General features: G+C 38.0%; 2 protein-coding genes across 2 annotated transcripts; both read left to right on the top strand.

The window, feature by feature from the left end:
• The first annotated feature begins 13,187 nt into the window (after positions 1 to 13,187).
• Positions 13,188 to 17,064, top strand: slc16a1a (solute carrier family 16 member 1a). Its single transcript, XM_029502555.1, has 4 exons — positions 13,188 to 13,404; positions 15,625 to 15,768; positions 15,966 to 16,739; positions 16,847 to 17,064. The coding sequence occupies exons 1-4, from the start codon at positions 13,188 to 13,190 to the stop codon at positions 17,062 to 17,064; spliced, it is 1,353 nt and encodes a 450-aa protein (XP_029358415.1).
• Positions 17,065 to 19,245: 2,181 nt separating this feature from the next.
• Positions 19,246 to 26,819, top strand: sycp1 (synaptonemal complex protein 1). Its single transcript, XM_029502831.1, has 34 exons — positions 19,246 to 19,374; positions 19,681 to 19,765; positions 19,863 to 19,909; positions 20,022 to 20,183; positions 20,314 to 20,381; positions 20,501 to 20,574; positions 20,692 to 20,750; positions 20,889 to 20,955; positions 21,115 to 21,188; positions 21,272 to 21,380; positions 21,556 to 21,650; positions 21,722 to 21,906; positions 22,004 to 22,071; positions 22,144 to 22,205; positions 22,291 to 22,407; positions 22,536 to 22,619; positions 22,737 to 22,840; positions 22,933 to 23,029; positions 23,156 to 23,235; positions 23,317 to 23,398; positions 23,486 to 23,548; positions 23,631 to 23,693; positions 23,776 to 23,838; positions 23,925 to 24,041; positions 24,120 to 24,230; positions 24,321 to 24,413; positions 24,511 to 24,585; positions 24,679 to 24,765; positions 24,855 to 25,001; positions 25,206 to 25,259; positions 25,384 to 25,464; positions 25,554 to 25,658; positions 25,787 to 25,852; positions 25,975 to 26,819. The coding sequence occupies exons 1-34, from the start codon at positions 19,246 to 19,248 to the stop codon at positions 26,110 to 26,112; spliced, it is 3,111 nt and encodes a 1,036-aa protein (XP_029358691.1). The 3' UTR covers positions 26,113 to 26,819.

Here is a 26,819-nt window from a genome sequence, read left to right as displayed (position 1 = left end):
TAACAGCAGAATCGGCACGGAATTGGTGTTGTCGTTTAGTGACAACACTTCTGATAGTGAGGAAATTAGTTTAACAACCACAGTAGGAAGATTTTAACAATTAATTAGCAATTAATATTAACAAGCAATTAAGTACAATTGCTTTCAATAACTATATGTCACTTCTAACAACTATATCATCGTGAAATTGTATAATGAATCTGTTTATCTGTAATGATCCTTCCACAGGTTCGTGCACAGAAACCTTCTTATGACTGTAAATATTCCACTTGGTTTGTCTTCTCACCGTTTGACTGAGGAAGTAAAAGTCGTAACAAGGTTTCCGTAGGTGAACCTGCGGAAGGCCGGTGAGCCTTCCTGTGCCCACCTTGAAGGGTTTACTGTTTGTAGAAAAGAAAGATGGACATAGGCAGACAAATTGTAAAGTTTCATTCAGCGTGGAATCTTAGATCCTTTTGGTGTCTTGGGCTTTTCATTGGAAACATCAACAGTGCAACACTTCGTCCACAAGGTGTCCTCAGTCATTAATATATTATATGAGTTCATGAGTTCAATAATTCATTTAAAAAAGAGGATTTTATTTGAGGAACATCTCACTTCACATGTGGATGTCCTGTTATAACTCTTTAAGCTGTCGCTCAGTAGAAACTGCAGAGCATCTGAAGTGTGATCAGTTGGTCCTGCCATGTAGGAGGTGACAATAATGAGAGGAACTCAAATGTTGTCCTGAAGCTGTTCTCATTGCAGCCTTGACTGTAGCCAGGGCTAAAAGCCAAAGAGTCTCATGCTGTAACGGCACTCTTGTCTCTCAAATTTTATCACTCAATAGACCTGCCATCTGGCCAGTCTCAGAGGTGCAAAGAAACAGTGATCCAAAATAGAAGCAGTGCTACAAAAGGTCAGACACAGAGTAAAGGCATCTGTAAAATTACACTCTGTTGGCATCACACCGGAACAGAGTGACAGATTTAGTGCAGATCTTTGATGTCTTTTCTATAGTGAGGAGGAATATGCTTTGGTCACAGATGAGGATGTTCATTTTTATGTCCAGTAATAATAATAACATTAACGCCTGTATCCTCTAGATAAAAGCCCATTCAATGACCTTGATATGTAAAATAATTGAAGGGAACATTGTGTAATTGCCTCTTAAAGAAGATTTGAGTTGGACAGGAGCCAGAGCAGTCAGGCTTCAAATAGCACATGCTTCGGAAATAGCAAATGCATCAGGAGATTTATCTTCTGATGCGTGTTTTCCTGCATCACAAATCCTCATGATTACCCCACTCTTCTATGTTTTGTGTGAATGATTTGTCGGGGCTTGGATCAGTGGCAGAGTCATTCAAAAATGGATCCATCCTAGCCTCTCTCCTCATGAAGGCATACGCAGACTTGAAAAACTCTGATCTATGGTACTGCAGCAGGAATTGACCCTCATCGGATAAACCGCTCCAAATTGCCTCCCTGATATATAGCTGGCCCTTGTTACCGCTCTCCCCTCTGTCAATTTTCCCTTCCCCTCAAGGTCAGCTCTCCGTGCTGTTGGACAAAGTAGCAGAACTAGCTCTCTTCTTATTGCCTGCTTTCCTCACGTCCAGCTCTCCAAACCCTGTGCCTCCACCCCTCCGCCCCTGTCCTCCAATCACATTTCAAATACGTTAATGACTACAACCACCTTCGCGCTGCACCACAGGGGTTAGAACATGTTGGCAACACAAAATGGCTCCAAATCAAGGAGAGGCACTTTTGTAGGGATACTACGAGAGCCCAGAAGCAGCAAACTATCTGCAAAATGCACAAGATGCCTCAGGAGTTGTTTTGATTATTTTTAGCAATTTCCAAAAGAAAAGCTAGATAAACGTTTATCATTTGAAGGAACCGGTTATTATTGTTTTCATTACAGATACATTTTTCAAATTCATTTTTTAATGAAAGAATGAATTATTTATTCTGTAAAATGTTAGTAAACAGAAAGCAAATAGTCAAAGCAACAATCGCAGAATTAGACATCTTCAAACGTCTTTCCTTACCAAGGCTCCAAAACCCAATTTATGGATTTGTTTTAGCTCTATTAGACTAAGTGACAAAGCAGGTTATACGTCAGAGTCACCTCTGGCCTCTTTTTCAAGTTCAGGCATCAATAGCCATTTCATTGAAGTTATAAAGATTGTAAACATGTTAAAAAAACATAATAATGACTGGCACTTTGTACACTCAACCATCTACTGTACTGTGACCACCTCTCAAGGAGAGATAACACTGCGCTGCTGTAATTCCACCTTTGCCTCTGAGAGACAACACGTCTTCACCCAGTAACAAGAATTCATCATAACAAAGGCTTTTTTTTTTTTTTAGGTTTTGAGTATTTTTACAACATTTATTTTATCTTTTTTAATTGAAAGGCACATTAGACTTATCATGTCATACTCTGGTTGAGTAAACATACATATAATCCATCTTTGTTCACTTCTGTACTGATCTCAACTAAGATTAACAACATTTTAGACATTTAATTCCTTTTTAAGTGTATCCCATTAATGCCACTTAAGAATAATCCACAGAAAACTACAGTGATAGAATTTATAGTTAGAAAATAAATGATTGGTGAAGATGAATAGTTCTTACTAAAAAGATGGAGTCCAAATATTCCCTGTGACTAAACAAGTTTTTTCACCGAGGGCAGTGACCAGATTATCCTTTTGTTGTTACTCTAAAGCAAATCTATGCAACTTTTTAGAGAAAAGGGGACACTGTGGCCACAAATAAAGGTCACGGTTCCCACATCATTTCCTTGAATCCTGCTCATGGAACAATAGGACCCCTGTGAATGGAACATTCCCCACCACAGGTACGTTATCTGTTTACACAGGAACAGGAGTGTTGGATGTGTGACAAGTCTCCACCAGGCTGTGACTGCACATTTTACAGGAGCTGAAGACATATCAGACTCATTTTTTAACTTACCAGAGTTTAAAATTAGTGTGCTTTGTTTCAGATGTGTGTTTTGATTAGATTAGATTTATTATTATTTATTTATTTAATTTATTCTATTTTTAGATTAGCTGTATCTGTAACGATCCCCGTGGGAAAATTGGGCTGCTGTTGCTGCAAGAAACCACTTACAGATAAGACTGGAGCAAGAACAAAGAATATGAAAGATAATAAAACAAATAACACCGACAAAAGAAAATATTGGAGAGAAAACAGCCAGTAACAAAGTAAACAAAGACACATTGTCTCTGTTACAGATGTAGGGAGGAAAAACAATTTCATCCAATGATATTCGATATTAACGGCAGTAAAAAATGTTTGCAGCAGTGATTGTCTCTCCTGTGTGTGTATATATGCATAAAAACAGAAATGATCTGCCACACCTCTGATCCTGGAGGTTTCCCTTCACACAGATAATTGCATTTTATGATGCAAAAACACATTTGATTTCATTCAGGAAAATCTGTCCTGCAAGCTTTTCACATAATTTTTATTTCAGGTGAGAGCTTGCCTTGGCTGAAAATTGCCTTTGAAAAATATATCTTAGAAATGCTTTGTATTCAAAGTTTGATCTTGACCTCGGAAATAGTTGACAAAACAATTTCAGTTTTCATTAGAGTTGCTGTTCTGGAGCTCTCGGTTGTATAACAGGATATTCCTCAGTAGATGGAGCTGTTCAGATTTCCATTTTTCCGACTGTGTGATATACTCAAAAAAAAAAAAAAAAGCACCACCCCATAAATTTTACTCTGTCCCACCCAATGGCAGTTTGTGGCCATGAAATGAAAGGAATCCTTAAAGGAATGCAGAGTAGCAAGCTTGAATGTAAAGTATGTATAATTAAAAATATTTTGGTGTGCGTTTGCCTGCATGTGTGTATCTGTGTGTATTGTTTGGGAGAATGAATGTAAACAACTGCTCTGTCTAAAATGCACAAAATGAGCATTGTCTCATTGTGTTTTAAGACCGAAGTGTGGTCATATACTTCATGTTCATAAAATTGCGTTGGCTGCTGTAAGTGGTTGTGTAGTTTAGTGTGACAGGTGTACAGACAGAATCAGTGTTAGGTTGTACATGTGTGCTGATGTATGGACAGTATTAGAGAGTATGCAGTGTGTGTGTTTGATGGGTGGGGAAGGGGCTTACAAACAAAGGATCAAAACGCACTTTGTGTGACTGAGGTATTTAGCGGGAAGCTCTCGAGTTGCAGTTTCCGATCCGCCAACAGCTTTGTATGGCGCCCAATGTTGTGTATCACTGTTTATCGTGTTTGTCTCAAAATCAAAAAGCACTCTGACGTGTAAAAATGCACTCAAATACCACCCCCCCCCCCCCAAAAAAAAAAAAAAAAAAAAATCCTTTGTAATTCAATAAAATACATCTGTGCATGATGCAGAAGCCCAGGCACAGACCTGCTCACTGGCCTGTTTGCTCACATTAGGATGCACAGTCACCCTTGTGTTTAGCCACGCAACGCAGTACAAATTAGGAAGATTAAATTGTGTAAAGGCGTTATTGCGCTCAGGTGTATCTAGGAAATAACTGTGTGTTGTAGCTGGTGTAATCATTATCTAGGATACACCCCACTGGATGCAGACACAGGTGGCAGTTATGATACACGATCAGGTTAATTTTAAAATCGCCATGGGCGCCGGGTTTTTAATCTTATCATGAAATTTAAAGTTTAATGATGAGTATGAATCAGTATGAATCACTAGAATTGGGTTCTGTTTTGTTCACTAGCTTCACTTGTAAAGCACAAATGCTTCTTTTGTTTTTCCAACTTGCATCATCTTTTCATGATTGTGCCCATTTCGCCAACATTCCCTGAGCTACAAGGAGAAGTAGCACACGCCTCCTGAAGTTTTTCAAACAACCTCAAAGTGGATATGACCCCTCAATTTATTTTTTTGGGCAAGGAATCACATAACTACTTAGGATAGACACACACACACACACTAAAAAGAACATCATCCAACTTTCCCTTGTTTAACATCTTTCAACTTATTGTTTCGTTTTTAAAGGCCCAGACTTCCCTGTTTGTTTAATTTGCATCTCTTTCGTGATGTCAGCCACACCAGAGGCAGCTGTTTTCACTGAAAAACTCACTGCCCTCTATACTGCCTGTCCAACATTGAATATCACACAGACAAAGTTGGTGGATAGCTGGTGAATATGAGCATGTAGGAGCCAGTCGGATATAAAGAGTTGATACTGGACTTCTTCCGAATGTTTATGTTGTACAATATCTGCTGGAAAAAAGCTGGTTTCAATTTTACGAATTAACATATTTCTTTTAATTAAAGTAACCGAAGAATCTGAATGTGTAAACCAGACCCGATAAAGCAATTTATGCTAACTTTAGGTATTTGGAAATGTTCAGTCAGTTGGTGCTTAAAAAGTACTGGGGTTTGATACACAGCTGCAGTTCTGTGTATGAATCTAGTCTGAGTCTCCTGATCCAAAAATTGCAATGCATCTGCTCATGATTTGTGATGCCCCAAGTCTTGATTATCTGATGAAAGCTTTATATATTTAAGTGAGCCATTCAAGACACTAATGTGCTTTGACCCTCAACTGCTTTGATTGAGCAAATTATGCATTGCTGTTGAAGCCATTGCCTAGAAAGAGACTTGGCTGCCTGGCCTTGGTCCACAGTAGAAAATGTCTGCCAAAAACAGCTTGTCTGTCCTGGGAGGACCGGACACAAAACAATGAGTTTTTGTGTCATTCAGCTAAAGTTGCCGCATGGCCTTTTTGTACACTGTAGTGAGTGAAAGCTCTTTTTCTCTGCAGCAACCAAATTTTCTGACTTATGTTAAAGCTAATTGGCTTTTGCAGCATTCTGCCCTCTCCCCGACCTTTATGAAGTTCGCAATTTCTTTTTCAGTTCCCCAAGTCAGGATTTAGTTCACTTTTTTCTGCAACTAAAGGTAATTGCCATTGACCTTTGACCTGTGAGTGTCAACTCTCTGGGGCCACAGTACTACAACATCCAGTCTAGTCACTGTTGGAGGTGCCGCAATGCTTATTTGATTCTTGGTTACACTGATGTCATATGTCCCGTGCTCTTACCATGTACTAAATCATATTTATTTTGTAATATCTGAGTAATAGGAAGCAGCACATGCTTTACACAGAAGTGGGCTACACAGTGCTGTACATGCTATGTTCTGTAAAACAAATCAGGCCACAGTAATGAATAAAGACCATGCTTGAGCTGTGTGAGAAGGTCCCTTTTTTACTGAGAATGTATGGCTCATTACACTGTATAGAAGCTGTGTTTCATATAGCTGAGCCAATCAATTTTAATCCTTCTGACAATGCTATAAGGTCTTTTAGAGCAGTGGCTCCCAACTACTGGCTGCAAGCTACAACTCAGCCTTGGAACATTTGGTAGCAGACAGAGAGGAAATATTATTATTTATTAAAAAAGAAAAAAGCTGTATGATTATTCTGCAACTTAATAGTCCTCTGTCTTTATCCATCTTCCTTTATTACCCACAACAGAGTAGTTATTACTAAAGAGGCATATGAAAATGCAGTTGGTTAAACATCTAAACCTCCCTTTACACAGACACACACACACACACACCTTTTGCCGGGGTCTCACCTTTTTCTTTAGAGAATTTTTGTCACTTTCAAGAACCAACAATTTGATATAGGATTTTCAGATTTTCAGATATAACATATCTTTTTCTGACTGACATGAAAGATACATGCTCATGAATAAACATAATGTACGAAAACAAACATGAAATAACATCTGGTCAGTCATACGACATCTACTGTGTATACAGTGCTGTGAAAAAGTATTCGCCCCCTTCCTGATTTCTTACTTTTTTAGATGTGTATCACACTCAGCTATTTCAGATCATCAAACAAATATAAGTCAAGTAAACATAAAATGCAGTTTTTCTGTGATGATTTAATTTGTTAAGAGAAAAATACTTTCCAAACCTGCATGAGCATGTGTGAAAAAGTAATGCCCCCCCCCCCCCTTGTTAAATGATGAGGTAACGCTGATTAATCATATTATTGTGAAAAGCTGAGTTAAATTTCATAGCCACACCCAGGCCTGATTGCTGCCAGACCTTTCAAATCAAGAGAACACTTAAATAGAACCTGTCTGACAGGGTGAAGTCGGCCATATTGAACCCAAGACATCATGCCGTGATCCAAAGAGGACAGAGAGGATAAGACATGTCTCAGTCTGGAAAAGGTTACAAAGCCTTTTCTAAATCTTTGGGACTCCAGCGAACTACGGTGAGAGCCATTATCCACAAATGGAGAAAGCTTGGCCAACAAAAATTACCCCAAGAGCACAGCGACGACTGATCCAAGAGGTCACAAAGGAACCCAGAACAACATCTAAATAACTACAGGCCTCAACTTGCCTCAGTAAAAGTCAGTGTTCGTGACTCAACCATAATAAAGAGACTAGACAAAAATGGCATGCATGGCAGAGTTCCAAGGTGAAAGCCACTGCTGACAAAAAAAGAACATAAAGGCTCGTCTCACTTTTGCCAAAAAACATCTTGATAATCCCCAAAGCTTTTGAGAAAATATTCTGTGGACTGATGAAACCAAAGTTGAACTTTTTGGAAGGAGAGCATCCCGTTACATCTGGCGTATAATGAACACAGCATTTGATAAAAAGAACATCATGCCAACAGTGAAATATGGCGGTGGTAGTGTCATGGTTTGGGGCTGCTTTGCTGCTTCAGGACCTGGACGACTTGTTGTGATTGAAAGAACTATGAACTCTGCTCTCTACCAACAAATCCTGAAGGAGAATGTCCGGCCATTAGTTCGTGACCTCAAACTGAAGCACACTTGGGTTCTGCAGCAGGACAATGATCCAAAGCACACCGGCAAGTCCACTTCTGAATGGCTTAAAAAAAGCAAGATGAGGGTTTTGGAGTGGCCTAGTCAAAGTCCAGACCTGAACCCAATGGAGATGCTATGGCATGACCTTAAAAAGCCGGTTCATGTTCGGAAACCCACCAACGTTGCCGATTTAGAATAATTCTGCAATGAAGAGTGGGCCAAAATTCCTCCACAGCGATGTGAAAGACTCACTGCCAGCTTGACTGCAGTTTTTGCTGCTAAGGGTGGTTCAACCAGTTATTAGGTTTAGGGGGTAATTACTTTTTCACATGGGCCACGTAGGTTCAGATGGCTTTTTTTCCCCCTTAATAAATAAAATCGGCACTTTAAACAGCATTTTGTGTTGACTTGTGAGTTATCTTATAAACTGATATTTACGTTTGCTTGATCTGAAATGGCTAAGAGTGACAAAGGTGGGAAAAAAAGTAAGAAATTGGTAAGGATGCAAACACTTGTCACAGCACTATAGATGGCAGCCTGATTATTAGACGTGAAGATGTGACAAAGCATGCACCCCCCACATGGTTAGAAAGCTCTCTGGTTCCTGAGTGCTTATACAATAGGATTAGAACAATCAACTCCCAGAGCAGCGAGAGGTCAGACACGTAGGCCACAGACACCCTGACATCATGGGATAGGACAGAATTATTATAGTTCCTGAGCTGTTGGGCTGGGATTTGGTGCACTAAGAGAGATGACACCGATAAAGTGGGCAATAAATGCAGCTATACTGATCAGCTGTGTGACAGTAAATTCCTCAGAGGGATTGCATAGGGAGACAAAGATAGAAACAGCAAGCTTCGGGCTCTGCAAACCTCACAGTTCACACAAAAGATACAATCAGAAAAATGAGAGAAAGGCCTGCTGCAGTGATGTGGTTTAATCTGAAGAAACACCGGAGACATTTTCAGATTTAAAGCAGAAATGTCACCTTACACTAACTGTGCATGGATAAATAAGAGGACTTGAACAACTGTGTTTGGGACTCTATGAGACCGAGAGCACCTTTAAAAGTCAGGCCAAGGTTGAGGTGGATGGACGCAAGAGTGTGATTCCCACATGGAAGCACCAGTTTATGTTGTTTCTATTATTAACTGTTCAACAAAGTCAGCCATGCTGTTATTATTGTAACTATGAATTCAAAGATTCTCTACATATTAAACATGTCTTATAAAACTCACCATGACAATCAAGGCCCCGTGCGTCTGTATGGCCACTATATCAGGAGATAACTCACTGTTTTCTATCAGAAGATGATCTTTATGGCTGTTCCAGTTGGAGGACATGTAATCATTTGCTGTAGTAAGTTATTGTGTGCAGTTTGTTATGTCTGAAGAAAAAAATGGCTACATGGGCTAATGAATCAAAGTTATTCCAAATCACGGGAACAATGACTGTCCTACTAAATTTCACGGCTATCCATCCAGTAGTTGTTCAGATATTTTAATGCAAATGTTGCAGCGATACTACAGGAAAAGTTAGGGGATCACCAAAGTCATTAAATAAGATTTTCTCTTTATCATCATGCTAATATAGCTTGTTAATACTGAGACATTTCACGCCCATCCATCTGTTGATGAGGTATTCCAGTCTGATCCACACTGCTGGACAAATTGGGAATTGGGATTTTAAAATGTGTATTCAAGGCTTTTGGAAATGTACAGGTTGTGTGGAAGACTTGAATGAGTGTGTTTGTGTATCTGCAAATTAAAAAAAAAATGTCCCCCCTTGCAAAAAGAATCAATTTCCATCCTTCACACTTGTGAGTAAATGCAAGCCCAGGAGAAAACAACCAATTACAAGTGCTGCTCAATTACATCCTGAGTTTGAGTAGCAATTGGAACAAGTCCGCAAAATAAAACTACACAACAGAGAGGAATAATTTATTCTGCATGTCAACACTTTAAAGGCACTTTAATGTACAAGCTGCTTCAATACTTCTGTACTCAGGCCTTTCCTGTCCCAAGCCCTTACACTGAGTCATTTACTGCTCCTCAGGGAGTAGAGGCTCAACCGGCACTGACCCCCAAAGGCTAAAAAATCTTTCTTCTCAGATGTTGAAGTAGACAATGCTCGTTGTTATGGTAAGGTTTTTATAGTAGCAACGTTTATATTCAGTTGAATAGCTCAGATAAATCAGTCCGTGCAGGATATCATCTCTTAGCGTGCAGGTATTTTTGTGTCCTTTTGGTTCACAAACAGGCTATTGTAGGGCTTTGCAATGAAACTCTAACCTTGTGTGTGAGCCCAGCACTAACAGAGGGGAGGAGAAAGTACTGTAGGGGAGCATCATGAAGCCTCCCACAGCCAATAAGAACCTGACTGGCCTCTCCATTGAACAAACTTACCTTTTCAACTGAAGGCTGATTCCAAGGCGCCACTGGCTGCTTTTGGACTGTCACAGTTGATGTAGACCCACAGCTCACTCCTGGGGTATCTATGAAACACAGTAGCTGTGATTTTTCTTTTATTTCTTCCATATTGAGAGACTCTCAGTCTTTTTCAATGTTGTCTGCGTATTAACATTCCTCAGAAACTGCTTTGAATCTGCAGAGCTCATCTGGCCTTGTTCAAGAGCTCCTGCCAAGGTAAGGTACTTGACAAACTTAGCATGCACATTTTCCAGGCCTCACTTCAAAACTAATTGCCTGCAAAAGTAGCCTATCTTCAGCCTGATTTTCATGAAAGATATATTGCTTTTTAAATACATATGCATTACGTGTGCAATTTGTCTGAGCAAATATTTCACACACATTTTAATCCATAATTTATCAGACAAATTTGATGTAGTAAGTACTATTACAAACCTGATATTGTTGGAGGCTCAGAGCATGAATGAAACCCCTTTTGCCAGAAGCAAAAATGCACAATAAATGGATAAATTAGCTTAAAATGGAAAATATCACATTCTCTCAATATATTTTCAGCTACTTTTAAACTCTGTGAGTTGAACCAACCTAATAATTAAAAACTAGAAGTAGATTAAGTAAATAATGAAGAAAAATATCCAAATTAACTAATTAGTTTTGGCCGATACTCAAGGATGCGTAGAAATTGGGCACTTGAGTTCAACATGTAAATAATATTTCTGTATTATCAGTCCTTCTGCTTATGTTGGTCGAGCCCAAGAATTGTGTTTGACTGCTTAAAACACCAGTCAGGGTCTTGACAGCACTCCGAATAAGTGACCCACATTAGTCAAATGAATTCAGAGGAAGATTCAGCCTTATATTCTTTATGGATTGGCTTTAATTCCCATTGTCCCTTTGCTCATGTCCTCTGCTGCCTGAATCCACATCCTTGCTTTGTGCTGGTATCTGTGTGCTGTCAAGTGGCACTTTGAGGCCGCCCACTTTGACTGTTTTATTTAGACCTTTACACTGTTAGGGAGGGGGTCAGCTTTGATGCCTGTATCCATTTCACTACTTATATGATTCTCCTACCTGGCTTAAATTAATAAACCCTGTGCCTTTCTCTGCTTTGTTTTATACTTTTCTCTCAATTTTAGAGCCAAGCGATCAATCCTTTGTATGAAATTATCTGTTTTATTCATTGCTTCTGCACTTCAGTCATTTTATCTGGAGTCCTGTCTGTCTCAAGTTGTTCCTCTATTCATCATCTAATGTCAGCCACTGAATTTTTCATTCTTTAAAAATACTGTCAATGCAGTCTCTGCCAGTACAGAACATTTCCCCAGCAAACCGTCCTATTTGAGAGCCCGCCATGTGGATGAGTGGTGACTATTTTAACTATTTTAAAACTAAAAGGGAAAATCTTTCAGCAGAACCTACTTGTTATTGTGAAGACCTTCCATTTTGAAAGCGAAAATGGTGAGAGGTGTGACATGAAATCCAAAATATTTGCCTCCTCTATCTTATTAAAAGGTGGCCTGTTACTCTAAGCTACAACGTGATAAAAACACATTCATGCTTGGAAGGGAGCCAATGCAGACACAGGGAGAACATGCAGCCGTCACACTTTACTGTTATTGAGATAGGGCTGCTTTTTCTTTCCAAGAGTGAGTTTAGGTCGACATGTTGAGGTTTAATTTGTCTTTGTATAAACACGGAGAGTAAAGTTAAACTGCTAAGAAATCACTCCAGCATATAACATCACATAACATTTCACTTTATAAGTGTTGATATGGGTCGACCTGTTTCGATTAAGTCTGTTCTACCAATATGTCGCTAAACAGCAACATGACTGTTATTCCTAGAGGTTTACTTCCTTCTGATGATGGTCTGAACCTAAATCCTCTTTCACGCTTCAGCTTGCATGTGGAAAAGTACTTGGCTAGCCAACGTATAAAACCCACGTCACTTTATGAATTATGTTTACTTCATGTTTTACTCAGATGCAAATATAATTTGTTGCAGCCAAGAGATTACTGTTTCTTTCCAAGTAACCATTAACACCAGAATGAATGAAAAAGAGACACAAGTTCCTATTTCCATTGCCTATTGCATCTACAGAATAATGCAGGAGGCACATTTACAGCTGCACAGCAGCAGCTAAAATCCCAGCTCAATAACAAAAGTTCTTTAACACATTAAATATTCACTACTCGCTGCACACAACTGGCTTATCCAATAAGTTTTCAGAGCTCTAAACCAATTCAGCAACCAAATCAAGTTCTCCTCGGCTGAAAAACACTAGATCATCACCCACTCCTGAGCATAGTGCTGAGCTATTGAGCAGCGTAAATTCAACTTGTATTCAAGGTCTGATCGATGCTCTCAGCGGATACTCTCTCCTGTGTAAACAATACAGTAAGTTGTTTGACTCTGCAGATAGACCGTTATTCATCCCCTCTAAAGTGAGACTGTAGAAGATCAGTCTGCAAATACACACAAGTAACTCAAGGCAAAGCAAGGCTGGAAATTGAATCTACAACCCTAAAGGATTAATAAGTTAAGATGTGATAAGAGCTTCATGTTTTTAAAAAGACGTGAAACTGATTCATGCTGATTCATGTCTGATTCATGTCCAAGCATTACCTGCGATAGACTGGCGACCTGTCCAGGGAGTACCCCGCCCTTGTCCGAGATGCCAGCTGGCACTGGCTACGGCACCCCTGTGATCTTAATGGATAAGCGGTTAAAAATGAAATCAAATGAAATCCAAGCATTAATTAGTCAGCAAGTGTTTTCAGCAGTAACAGGATTTTTTTTTAAACTTATAATTTGAAAAACAAAAATAGAATAAATCGGCTAATCAAGCATTTGTCTGGGTGCTTTTTTCTTCTGTCAACAGGTCCTCACATTTATAAAAGGTCTTGAAGCTGAAGAGAAGATTTGTGAGCTAAAATGCCGGTTGCCATCGGTGGTCCTCAAGGCTACACGCCACCTGAAGGCGGCTGGGGATGGATGGTGGTAATTGGGGCTTTCATTTCAATCGGCTTCTCTTATGCATTCGCCAAGTCCATCACTGTCTTCTTCAAAGAGATTGAGGTGATCTTCGATGTGACCAGCAGCCAAGTGTCCTGGATTTCCTCCATCATGTTAGCAGTGACGTATGGCGGAGGTGAGCTATGATGCGAAACACAACCTGCCAGGAAGTTTTATAGATGGAATCATTTCCAGACTCTTAACACAACTGTAAAACCCTTCTTCTTATGGTGTCCCGTTAAAAGCCAATCCAGCAGTCAAAGTTTTTTACAGTCTACTGCAGCCAGTCAGCCTTGATTTCTCCACGAAAATAATTAAAGCGAATCTTACATCAAACATTTTATATTGGGATAAAACAATAATGTAGCTCCTTTAAGAAGTGTTTATAAAAGTGAAACACTGTCAGAGCACACAAATGGCTTTTAGCCCTGTATTCCCACTGATTGTGTCCCCTGTGCTTTGAGGGTGGTTTTGCTTGTGTTTCTGTGCTGATGAAATGAATGAGATGCTGGGTGGTGTCACACAGGTCAGGCCAGTCCGCAGATGATAAGGCTCTATTGTTGGGCGTGATATTCAAAAAGGAAGATAACTTCAAACGGGCTCTCCTCGTCCCTCAAGATCGTCTGCTCTGAAATCCAAACACTCCACTTCTCTTTACTCTAATGTGTGATAAACTGGAAAAATGATGACACAGGCATCTCTTTGTAATCTCAGGGACGTTTCAGGAAATTTGTTTTATTGTACCGATCTGATGTGCGGTGGAAACCGTAACAGCACATCAAACAACTCATATCTGATCTTACACTGTGACATAAGTGCAAAATTTATATGCAAGAGATCTAACAAGATGAAAGGGATTTTCTCTCAGACCAACACTGTATAGTGGTTACATCAGAACTTACATTCATTCTGTATTTTTGCTCCATATGTACTTAACTCCTATTTACTTGCACAGTCTGCACATGTAAAATACATGCAAAACATCAAAACCAAGTGAAGCCCTTATTACTGTACAGCAGAAGTACTGTGCTCCTTGCAAAAGGAATCAATGCTGCTTATCGTTAAGCAGCACATTCCCTTAACAAGTAGGTAGCGGTAGCAGAAGGGGTTAAGTTTTCTGCATTGCACTGTGAGCATGTTTGTCTTTCATTATGCATTATGTTTTGTAATAGTTCAGAAGCATCAAAAGCAGCATAATATGGATTCAGCTTGAGTGGGTTTACCACTATTTTCATGGCTGCAAAGGTGATGTGTGCAAACTCGCCTAACATGTTCAGGTGAAACGCTGTATGTGCAAAAGTACACGGAGTAAGTGTTGTGTCAATGCTGTGAGTAGCTGACAGCCGACTCTCTTTGTCTGATTGTTAAACATTCTCAGCACATCAGCAGGGGAAGTTCATTAACAACCCACTGTTGCGTACCTCTGTACTCCTTCAATTTTTCATTCATTACATTCATAATATTCTACATTGGTTTGTCTCCAACCTTTTCTGTCCTAAGGAACTCTCCCGGCAAGGCGGAAGGAAAGAACTCATTGTTAGTTTGGAGTCTCCCTGTATTACAATTTAAAAACCCTTTGTCTTGCGCTGTGCTGGCAAATGAGTCTGGACAACCTCTAAACAAAAACTGTCAGTTTCTATTTAGGTTCATTGGATAGTGCAGAGATTTGGCAGGGAGGCAGAAGTGTCTTCCATGTGGATCCTCATACTCATATAGGCCAGTTGTTATTATCCATAGATGGAGAATGTGTTTTGCAACCTGAACCCACCTTGCATTTTGGACATTTGTTTACAAGTACATAGTGATTTTCTTGAATTGATGTTCCAATCCAAAATGCATGCATATTAATAGGCTGATTTATTTATTGCCTGATTCAACCATTCTTTCTTTGGAAGTAGTATACCACGTGCCACAACTTTAAAAAAAAAAAAAAAAAGGAAACTAAACATTATGGTTGTTGTATTAACCTCTACCCCTAAATTACACAAAAACCTTGTTTGAAACAAGGTACATCCAATGATCATTTCAAGGGCACTTAAAGTTCATTTAATAAGAATTTGAAAAACAAATGATCTGTTGTTTTTAATGAATATCTGAACCAAACAAACCATCATTTAATTACAACTTTCCTTGTTTTTCTGACAGATCGCATTATTAATGACATGAGAACACATCTACTGCAGTGCAGCACTGACAGAAATTATTGCAGAAGTTGTTTGAAATTGCTGGGCCACAGCTATGGCACCAGAGCCCTCTGGTGGTTAAATATACAACTGTGCATTGCTGACAACAGGAATCACTGTCTCTAAGCTGTTTGTGTGTGTGTGTCTGTGTCTGTCTGTGTTTTGCTCTTCAGGTCCTATCAGCAGCATCCTGGTTAATAAATACGGGAGTCGTCCTGTCATGATTGCAGGAGGATGTCTGTCTGGATTGGGCCTTGTTGCGTCCTCTTTCTGCAACTCTGTTGAAGCACTGTACTTTTGTGTCGGTGTGGTGGGAGGTGACTAATTTTAACTTTGTGTATTTCTAAGCTTGGTCATGACTCACCCATATTTTTCCCTGTGTGCTGTTGCCATCTTGTGTTCTTGAAAAAATAAAAACAGAAAACAAAAAGAGGAGTACCTAAACCTTTTAAAATCTTGAATCCTTATTTTTCAGCCATTTGACATTAACTTTTTTTTTAATGTATTCTTTTAGGCTTGGGACTGTCCTTCAACCTCAACCCATCCCTCACTATGATTGGAAAGTACTTCTACAAGAAGCGGCCTATTGCTAATGGGATTGCTATGGCTGGCAGTCCTGTCTTCCTCTCAACCCTGGCTCCTTTTAACACCTGGCTTTTTGACCAATTTGGTTGGAGAGGCAGTTTCCTTATTCTGGGTGGCCTGATCTTGAATTGCTGTGTTGCAGGGTCCCTCATGCGGCCTATAGGACCAAAGCCCAAACCTGCAGAGAAGACCACAGAGAGAAAGACTGTCTTGCAAACAATTAACAGTATCTTTGACCTCTCTTTGTTCAAGCACCGTGGATTTTTGTTTTACTTATTTGGCAATATTATCATGTTTTTTGGCCTCTTTTCACCACTCGTGTTCCTTAGTAACTATGCAAAAAGCAAAGACATTCCTAAAGCACAGGCAGCTTTCTTATTGTCTATACTGGCTTTTGTTGACATGGTAGCCAGGCCCGCTATGGGAATTGTGGCAAACACCAAATCGGTGCGGCCCCGAATACAGTACTTTTTTGCTGCCTCTGTGTTGTACAATGGTGTGTGCCATGTTCTAGCACCGATATCAGTGGACTACAAAGGCTTTATTGTTTATTCCATCTTCTTCGGGTTTGCGTTTGGCTGGCTGAGTGCAGTGCTTTTTGAGACCTTAATGGACCTGGTGGGAGCTCAGCGCTTCTCTACTGCTGTTGGGCTGGTCACTATTGTGGAGTGTGGTCCTGTATTGTTGGGCCCACCTTTGCTTGGTGAGTACGTCACCGACTGAGCTTCCAGGTTGACACATACCATTATTAACCACAGTGGAACAATGTCTATGATTAAAAATCTAAAGCGTGGCTCGTTGTCTTCACAGGGAAGTTGAAAGACATCTATCATGATTACAAATACACGTACCTCGGCTGCGGGATCATCCTCATCGTCGCCAGTTTCTTCCTCTTTCTAGGAATGGGACTCAACTACCGACTGATGGAAAAAGAGAAAAAAAAGGAGAAGGCCTGGGTGGGAGGAAGAGAGCCAGACAACGCTGTGAAAGAAGTGATTGAGTCAATGAGTACAGAACACACTGTCTAATATCGTGTACCATGATGAGTTACAATTTTGTTACACGTGATGCTTTCTGTAAAGTCTGTATTCATGCAATAGAGATTCTCTAGTGAAACAATTCAGACAAACCTTCTCATTTATGGCTTCTCGATTTCATAATGCACTGTTTTAAAGCCCTCTAAATTCTAATGAACAATCCACATAAAATATCTCTAATGTTATTATTAAGACTTTGTAGACTATACTCAAGATGGCTCTGCCTTTATATAACTGCATTAGGACATACTGTTTTTGTTAGTGTTCTTTTTGCATCTCACATGGCGTCATTAACTCATATAACTTTACCATAGCACATTAGAGTACACTAGCTCTCTAAAATGTGCTGTCAAATTGAAATAACATTTAATAACTTTTCTACACCAGAGGGTTTTATTTTTTAAATGAGACTGACTACATTTACTTTGAAAGTTCTTCCTTTTAGTCTTCACCTCACTTCACTTATTGCCTTGTCTCTCAATTATTTTTTGACTTTTTCCCAGTTGACAAGGATCCAAAAGCACAATGCAGTTTTTGAACATTTGAATTTGTACGTACCATAAATATTTTCATGCTATTTCCACTTTTCCTCACTAAATATGTTTTCCTGGTCCATCTGTGATGATGGATAGCGGTGTGAATTATGCTTTGTAGAATAGTTTTGTGTATTTGTGTAATAAACTGTGAAACTGACAAGTCATTTGTATGTGTGTAAAAGTGTACCAACAATTTTTCTCAATAACTCCAAATGACAGGGACTTCCTTACTCTTGTTTTATAAAAGAAATTCCTCAGTATGGAGTGGTTTTATCATGCCATGATTTTTCCATTGCCTAACCTATGGGCATCTGCGACATCATTAGTGCTGGCTGAATAATGCAATGCCGCTCTGCTTAAAAATATGTGTTTGTGTTTTGCCAGTGTCAAAGGCTCAAGCAGCCATGGCTTTTTTAATGGTATCTTGCTTTTGTCTCGACTGGAGTGCCACAAAAGGAACCGAGCATAATTGTGGACTAATCGTGGATGTCAAAATCCAAACTGCAGCAACAGGACCCTCTAACTACACTGGAAACTCTTCTTGTTTCCCTTTTAAACCTCACCTCAAGGCTTTATCGATCCCTTTTTGATTGCATGGCCTGACTCCCAGCCCTCTCTGATCTTATGATTCATAGATGAACCTGCAAAATTCACTGAATCTTTGGATGATGGCCTGAGAGTCTTTAGCGCTGCAGGACACCTGTATTACATCCAGAGAGCATTAAATATCACCCTGCAGCTAAAAGCTCCTCAGCTGGCCCATATTGAATGGCTCTAATTACCCTAAATTATACTATAGTTGTGTCCTATATTATATCAGGTTATATTATGTTAGTTAACTAATTTATAATCATCAACGTGAATAAAACTGATCAAACGTTGTGGAGCGAAACAAAAAACAAAACTACAACATTTCTGGAGCTGGAGCGAAGTACAAGTTTGTAATGGCAACATTTATTCACGTCATACTGAATTAATGGCTCACTTTACGGAAACCATAACGGGTCCATGAAAGCGGCCGTTTCCTTGGTAACCACGGAGGTCTGCGGCTCCGACCGTTGGAAGAAATGTCTGAAGCCGTCATGCTAAATGTTTGATAGTTAAACTTTCCAACAGTAGGAAGGTAAGACTCTGCTGTTGTTTGGCAGAAATAACATAAACGGTAAATGTAAACTTTGACGTGTTAGTTTGTTTGCTTTTTCTTTTTTTTTTTTACGAATTAGCTAAATGTAGCTAGCAAGCTAACTAAGCTAACTTGAAGTGAGACGGTAAACTGATGGAAGACGTTGAATTATCATTATCAGTTTAATCAGTTAATACAGCCAAAAGCTGCAGGAAACGCATATTATTAGTTATAAATGTTTTTTTTCTTCTTCTTAAAGCCTAAATAAAACATAAAACTGTCAAATTTAAAGCTAGGTAAGAAATGTAATCATCATCGGCATTTCTCTTTTCTTGAATTGCACTTAAACCTCCCGACATTTAATTGGGCATTAATATCTTTTTTTACTACGTTACATTAATGTAAGAGTCGACCAGCTTCAACTTTTTCGTATGTAAAGGATTTTTGTATTTATTTATTTATTTGTGCCGCTGCTGTACTTGGTGCTACATCCAACTATGTGCTCTTTTCAGGATGGACAGAGAAGGGGGTTTTAACTTCAAACTGTTGGTACCCCCCAGGGTCAACATAGGACAGACATCAGCTGTTAGACCTCAGGAAACTGTGGAGAAATGTGGTGGCTTCATGAGTGCGTCGCAGCAGGTAAGTTATAAGTTATGTTTAGAAATAATCAGAGAGTCAGAAATGCCAAATTAATCCCAAGTGGAAATCCCATATTTCTAAGAGCGAATCTGTTCGATGAACGCTCAGCACTGACACATTTCTTCAGCACGATAATCAACCAGCTTTTTATCAGCAGTGAAGGCTATAAACAGATAGTATGTACACTTGTGGGCATTGTTTTCTGTGCTGTAAGCTGAAAACATTAATGAATGGAGGCAGCTGTTGTGTAAGAGGCAGTAATCGTTAATGCTATGATGACTAAGTGTAATTGCTGTTTTCCCTTAGGGTTACAGTAGGCGTTCTGACAAAGGACAAAATGCGCCGTATTCGAATACAAGCATGGTTACGCCAACCATACCAACCAGACATGGTATTTTCTACAACACACAGGCTATGCCAGTTCAACACGTAGAACTGTCACTTGTCATATGTGTTTTTCTAAATTGGTTTTTGTCTCTTTTTGCAAGACTTTGCGAAGATGAAGGTTGTGCCACCAATGGAAAAAGATACAGAGGTAATATTTTGATTCTGCAATGAATGAGAAGTGTGATTAGAATATACTTTGCCTTTTCAACATGTTTAGTACCTCAGTTTACCTCCCATTGTTTGTGACTATTTTCCAGAAGAATTCCAATCCTGCACAGCTTTGTTCCAAGCTGTTTGACGAAGTTGAAAAAATTAAATTTTGGAAGGTGAAAGTTGACTCTGACATTGCACTAAAGGAAAGAGGATTACAAGACAACAAAAGGACGATAGAAACTCAGCGCAAAGCCATTCAGGAGTTACAGGTGTGCACCTTGTTGACAAATCTTCGCTCCGCCTTTCTCTAAGCACATAAAAAGATTACTGATAGTTGAGGAATTGATTGTTTTAACGATTTTTGATACCTATTATTATCTGATGTGTTTGTTTTTTCAGTTTGAAAATGAAAGTCTCAGTATAAAGCTGGAGGAGCAAATCAGTGAAAATGAGGATTTAAGGAATAAGTATGGCTTTTGTTTGAACAATGCTCTGTAGAGACCTGATACATATGTGATCTGATTTTAAACATCAAGACTTTGTTCACATAAAATGTTTTATATACAATTCAAAATTTTTTATGCAGAAATAACGCAACCAGGAACTTGTGTAATATACTCAAAGATACTTTTCAGCGGTCAGCTGAGAAGATGCAGTTGTGTAAGTAAAAACTGCATCAGATTATTGTGTCCATGTACTTGCCATATGGCTAAGGAGCAGAAAATATTGACCCATTCCAACATAAAAATATTTATTTAGAAATGTTACATTTTGCAGTTGAATCTGAAAGAGAGGAGACACAACAGCTACTTATGGAAAATAGTGAAACTATTCAGGTAAAAAACTTCAAAATTTATCATAGTGAAATAGCTTTTTATTAAAAAGTATTTGTTGAACAGGCGCTTGTAAAAGGGGGACATGAAGATTGATGTTCAGTTAGTCAGTCAGTACCAATAACCCTTTTTTTTCTGTAGAAATTGATTGCTGGGTTTGAAAGCCTTCGTATTCAAGCAGAAGCTGATCAACAAGAGACACGGAAAAGTTAGTTTTTTTCACAACAATTATCCTTCAGAAATAACATAAGTGACAAAATGTGCCTTCAAATGACATAAGAGGAGTTATAGATTGACTATTGATTGATGAGCATGAACAGCTCAACCAGCAAGCACATTTATTTATTTATTTATTTATTTTTTCCAGTGAAAGAGGGCTTGCTGCAATTTGAAGAACTTAAGGAAAAATATTATCAGGAATACAACACAAAGGAGGAAGAGGTTTGTTCAGAGAGTTCACTTTACTTGTAACATTTAATGACAGGTTTTCAAACAAAACCTGAGGACTGATGCTGCATTTACAGGTAAGAGGGCTCCAGATAAAACTTAAAATGAAGGAAAATGAATTACAAAAGATTGTGCTTGACTTCAATGAAACCCAAAAGCACTGCAAAGAACTTCAGGAGGTCACAAGTAAGAAAATATGAGCTGTTAAAATAAGTTGAATAAAAAAATTGACTGCTTAAAAAAACTACTGACAATTACAATTTACATGTTATATTAAATGTCAGATGCATGTCAAATTCAGCCTACTTTAATTTAATTTAAGGTTACTTAGCTTTAAATCAAATATTTACTATCTTTACAGATCAGCAATATGAACTTCTTCAAAGCTCAAAAGCTGAAGAGAAGTCCCTTCTTCTAAAAGTGCACATTGCTGAGCAGAGCCATGAAAAAACTCAGGTGAGTGTGTTTCAGGAAGGTTGTATCTTTTGTATATTATCTTCTTTGCCTGACACATTTCTTCCTCAAAGAAAAACTATGAAGCTATTGCTGCAGCCCTGGAAAAAAGTAAAGAGGAAAATGCACAGATCCTCCAAAGCAGGGACTTAAGCTTACAGGAGCTTAACGCCGTTAAAAAGCAACATGCAGAGATGTCAGAGCAGATTCAGACAACCATTGACGAGCTACAGAATTCTTTAACCTTAGAGATACAGAGGTAAGAGGTTATTGACTCCTTAAAACTAAATTTTTCAGATTAATTGCAACTTCTCCTCCTTCTGTCATTGCATTGTCACATCATTGTTTTCACTCAGGGCCAAAGACCTTGAGGATGAACTGATGGCAAACAAAAAGGAACTTCAAAGTGGAAAAATACTTTGGCGTAAGTCTCAAAGCAAGATATTTATGCACTAAAATTTTCTCTCAAACTAAAAGAAAATGTTTTGCTAAACAGGAGACACTGTCGAGCAGAGTGCAGAGAAAGACGGACAGATCAAAGTCCTAAAAGATGAACTGGTGAAGTCACAATTTTGAAGCATTCATTGTAGTCCAAATGCTACATCCATTATAATCTAACATCTGTATGTTTTTGTGTTCCTAGGACATACAAGTAAAATCAATTGTGGCCCTGAAAGGTAAGATTGACGTAACTGATGTCAGTGTGGAGGAGCTCACAGCTAAGCTTTCAAGAAAATCCGAAGAGGTCAATAAATATAAGGTAATTCAAAAAAGGGGTGTTGATTGACATTGTTCTTAATACTATGTTGTTTGATAGTCTAATATAAATATTTAAATAAATGAATGCATATATGTGTGTGTGTTGATATGTCACCTAAATGAATGCAGAGTGAAGCAGAAATGGCCTCTGCTGAAAATAATCTACTGAAGAAGGCTTTTGAAGATTTAAAGGAGAAGTCAACCATGACCGAGGTTATGACAAAATTTTCATTTTCTCACTCCACTCATTATCCCTTTATCATGTAGAAGTCTATTTTATGCTTTATAATGAAACTAGATTTATTTGGATAATGTTTTTTGTGCTGGCAGATTCAAGTTCAAGACCTTGAGGGACAATTGTTTACTGAAATTAAGAAAAATAAAGAACACACTTTTAAGCTGGAGGAACTGAGGAGAGACATTACCCTGCATAAGTGAGTTCTTAACAGCCAGCCATTCCACAATATTGGCTTATAGGATGTTATATTGAAATGTAAAAATCTTATTGTTTAATGTCATGTTAAAGAGTACAGTATGAAGAGCTTCGATCTGAGAAGATGGCCATTCAACAGCAGTTTGAAAGTGGGCCTTCCAATGTGAAAGCCATTGATGCAGATATGAAGGTCTGAATTACCGAATCAAATGGGATTTTCAGGATATTGTTTTCATGTCTGCATTATGTGTCATTTTGTTTAAAATTAGTCATTACTTGCTATACATATGAATGGTGACTTCTGAAAATTGTTTAGAATAATCAGGTGAGTGAGGAGAAGGCTGTTCAGCTCAAGGAAGAAATTCAAAGACTGAAAGAAGAAAACCAATGTTTACAGTGAGTTTTCAAGTTAAACAAGTCAAAATTTTTTTACAGTGTAGTTTCTGAAATTTAGATTTCTATATTTTTGTAAAATAGAGAAGAAGTTAATGCCACTAAAACCAAAAGCCAAGTGGACTCTGAGGAAACTGTAGCTCTGCGGAAGAAAATAGAAGAAAATGTAAGAATATCCATCAGCATAATGATTCATAAATATACCTGTTCTAAAAGAAATAAACAATTATTTCTTCATGCTTTTTTTCCAAAGTGCAAACATCTGCTGGAGAAAATCACAGAAAAAGAAAAACAGATCAAATCTATTGAAACAAAGGTGATTTTAAAAACTAAAATATTAAATATGCATTTCATAATTTTCTGAAACTACCTAATAGAACAAATAATTTTGTTTCCAGTTGTCCAACCTCAGGAAGACATTTGAAATGAAACTTAAAACCCAAAAGGAGTACCAGAAAGAGGTTTGCCAACGCTAAATACACAGTACTTAAGATTCATTTGTTATTCATTTATTTAAAAACTGTTGACTTGTATATTTTTCAGAATAAAATACTGAAGAAACAAATCACAAAAGAGATTGCAAAGTCTACTCAACTGGAAAATGATGTAATTTCTTCTTTTTTATGTCATTAACATCCATTTAAAACTGTGAAAGCCTTATTTCCCTTAATAAATATGTTTTCTGTCTTTAGATCAACCGTTCTCATGATGAATCACAGAACCTTAAAAAACTAAATGATGAAGTCCATCAAAAATTGCTTAAGGATCTTGAGTGCAAAAGAGCTTGTGCAGCACAGCTTGAGAATGAGGTTATTTTAATAATACCAAGTTGTTGATTTTTATTCCCTTAGAATAGAGAAATTTATGATAATTATCTTGTTTTACAGGTGCAAGAACTCAGATTAACAGCTGCAGAGGCAACAAAGAACAAAGAAGATGCAGAACTGAAATGTCAACAAAAAATAGCAGATATGGTTGCACTGATGGAAAAACATAAGGTAATCTCATCACGAAATATATTTTATCCAGAAATGGTTGAGTACATTATGAATGCCTGTTCAATCAGGAACTTGAACTATTCTTATTAGAGTCAGTATGATCGGATGGTTGAAGAGAAGGATGCCGAACTTACTGAGAAGAAGAAGAAAGTTAATGAAGCTGTTGCCAATGGGCAATCACTGGTATGTAGCTGAAACATGCCTCATCATCAACTATTTAGATTAAGATAATGAATCATTTGCACTCTAATATTCACATATTTTCCGTTCTTAAAATCAGGAATTGGATCTCTCAAAATATAAGACTGAAAATGATCAGTTAAAGAATCAGCTAAAGACTGAAACCTCAAAAAAGGTATGTTGTAGTTTGAATCCACTGAAATTTTATTTTTGGGTTTTTTTTCAGTTTTTCTTTTTTTTTTTTTTCTTCACTTTTCATTGCTGTTAGATGAATCTACTGAAGGAGCTCTCTTGTTTAAAGAAAGAAATGTGTTCAATGAAAAGTACTCAGCTCTCTGCAACAGAAAGCAAGCAGGTATCGAGTCTGTATTCCTGAATATATGTCAAATATACCATTGATGATCTTTGTCAAATTAAATCAAGAAATTATTTTTGAAATCGTAGTCGCCTGCCTTAGACTACAAAGACGGAGGATATTCAGTGACTCAAAAAGGGAGTGTTTCAAAGAGACACATCTTTGAATTCTCAAAGACCATGAAAGCCCCCTCCTCCAACAAAGATAACAGAAGTGTTGGAGTTCTGAAGAACATTGTGAGTTTTAACTAGTAAAATGTTCGCAGATAGTTCAAGCAAGTATTTCATTTGAAGTTGGTACAAATTTTGCATTCGTACTTCTCGTAATTATCACTGCAATGTTATTTGGAATTTTCTGGCTCAGTACAGTTTAAGAAAAATGCTGTGCTGTTAACCCACCTGTCATTCACTCTGTCATCACATCTTGTTTCTGTGGTTAAGGAATCTGACACTGAACCCATTGGAACTTCATGTGGATCAACGCCAAAGACAAAGGTTGACAAAAGTTAAATGTGTTAAGTGAAGAACTGGTTATGACAATTACTATGATGGTATAGAGTTTTTTTTTTTTACTTTAGCATTTATACTAATTAAAGGTGACACTGACTTTTCATCATAGGAAGTTCATACCACCGAAGAGCTGAAAACCCCAAATATGACAAACAGGAGGAGCAGAGTTGCAGGAACATCAAAGATCAAAGTAATATACAGCATCATTCTGACATTTTCCAGAAAGAATAAAAATATTAATGACTTTGGCTGACATTTACTCTTTGAAATCTCTCACAGTCGTACAGAATAAGGACACCACCCTCTGCCAAAAAAGCAGCACTGGGGAAGAGCACTATTGAGTTTGACCCCAAGTCTGACAGCTCTGATCAGAATGATCTACTGGTAAGAAATTTTTCATAAGTGGATAGTTGTTGTAATTGTTAAGTAACTCATCATACCTGTTGATTTTGTGAGTTTTATGCAACATCACTGGAGGAGCTAATTTGCCATTCTATTTGTCTTTTCAACAGACCTTCGCAAATGCACCCACATCCAACTTTTCTATTTCACTCAGCAAACTTGACACTTTCAAAAAGGTAATACTGGCATAGTGGTATAATGTTATTTTAAAATGATCTTCATGCATTGTGTGGATATAAAAAGAGCAAATAAGGTATAGAAATTTTTATTTAAAAAGGCTTTGCAACATTTTTTTCAGATACAGAGCCCTGTCACACATAAGTCACCAGGGAACACATTGAAACTGGCTGCAATGAAAAGGATGAGAGATGCAGGTTGGACAGCAGTTACTGGTTGTGACAAGAAGAAGAAGAACAATGAGAAGATTTTTGCATAAGTAGCACTGTTACAGGTCAGATAAAGAGTATTTACAACATTATTGCACAGGTTGGACTGAAGTCAGCTTGAAATTTGAATATGAATTGATGGTACTGGTAAGGATAACATAGGAAAAAATTATATCAGGCAAATGTATTTCTTAACAAGCATAGAAACTATTGCTATAGATCAGTTAGCTATATGGTTAATGACATTTAGGTCTTCAAATTCCAGCTTTTAAGCAAGTTTGTTTGAGAGTTGGTGATTCTAACGTTGCACTCCATGATGATAAGTACCTTTCTGTTCTATGAGATCATTTATCTTAACTGATATTTAAATGGAATCTAAATTATTTTGTTCATATTGTTGTTGTGGGTTGTTATGTATAGTCCTATCTTAGACAGTTATATCAGTAAAAGTAATGTTGAAATGGATCACTTGCACCCTTGACTGATTGCTCTTCCCATCATTATTTTCTTAGCTTCCACTAGCCCATCACAAAGAACTTGAATTTCAATGTGAAATTTCAGTTTTGAGGTTGTGGGTGATATCAAAGGTAACTTAGCCTCCTCAATGCAGAAACTCAAGACGAAACTGGGATTGGTTTTCTGGGGCTGTAGGTACATTATCGTAGATCAGATGGCCATCATAAAGTCCTCCAGAAATTATGAGCGTATCATTATCCGCCACAAAGGCATCTATTGAGAATTAGATAGGTATTTTTAA

This window comes from Echeneis naucrates, chromosome 5, assembly GCF_900963305.1.
Source record: "Echeneis naucrates chromosome 5, fEcheNa1.1, whole genome shotgun sequence".
NCBI lineage: Eukaryota > Metazoa > Chordata > Actinopteri > Carangiformes > Echeneidae > Echeneis > Echeneis naucrates.
Note: the sequence above shows the minus strand (reverse complement) of the source record. Positions and strands in the feature narration are given on the sequence as shown.

Bases quoted from the DNA above. Each gene is read 5' to 3' on its own strand.
- slc16a1a (XM_029502555.1), top strand. From the start codon at position 13,188: ATGCCGGTTGCCATCGGTGGTCCTCAAGGCTACACGCCACCTGAAGGC. The intron at 15,769-15,965 runs GTGACTAATTTT...GTATTCTTTTAG, and splicing joins TTGTGTCGGTGTGGTGGGAG to GCTTGGGACTGTCCTTCAAC. The intron at 16,740-16,846 runs GTGAGTACGTCA...TTGTCTTCACAG, and splicing joins GTTGGGCCCACCTTTGCTTG to GGAAGTTGAAAGACATCTAT.
- sycp1 (XM_029502831.1), top strand. From the start codon at position 19,246: ATGGACAGAGAAGGGGGTTTTAACTTCAAACTGTTGGTACCCCCCAGG. The intron at 20,751-20,888 runs GTAAAAAACTTC...TTTTTTCTGTAG, and splicing joins AAAATAGTGAAACTATTCAG to AAATTGATTGCTGGGTTTGA. The intron at 21,189-21,271 runs GTTTGTTCAGAG...CTGCATTTACAG, and splicing joins ACAACACAAAGGAGGAAGAG to GTAAGAGGGCTCCAGATAAA.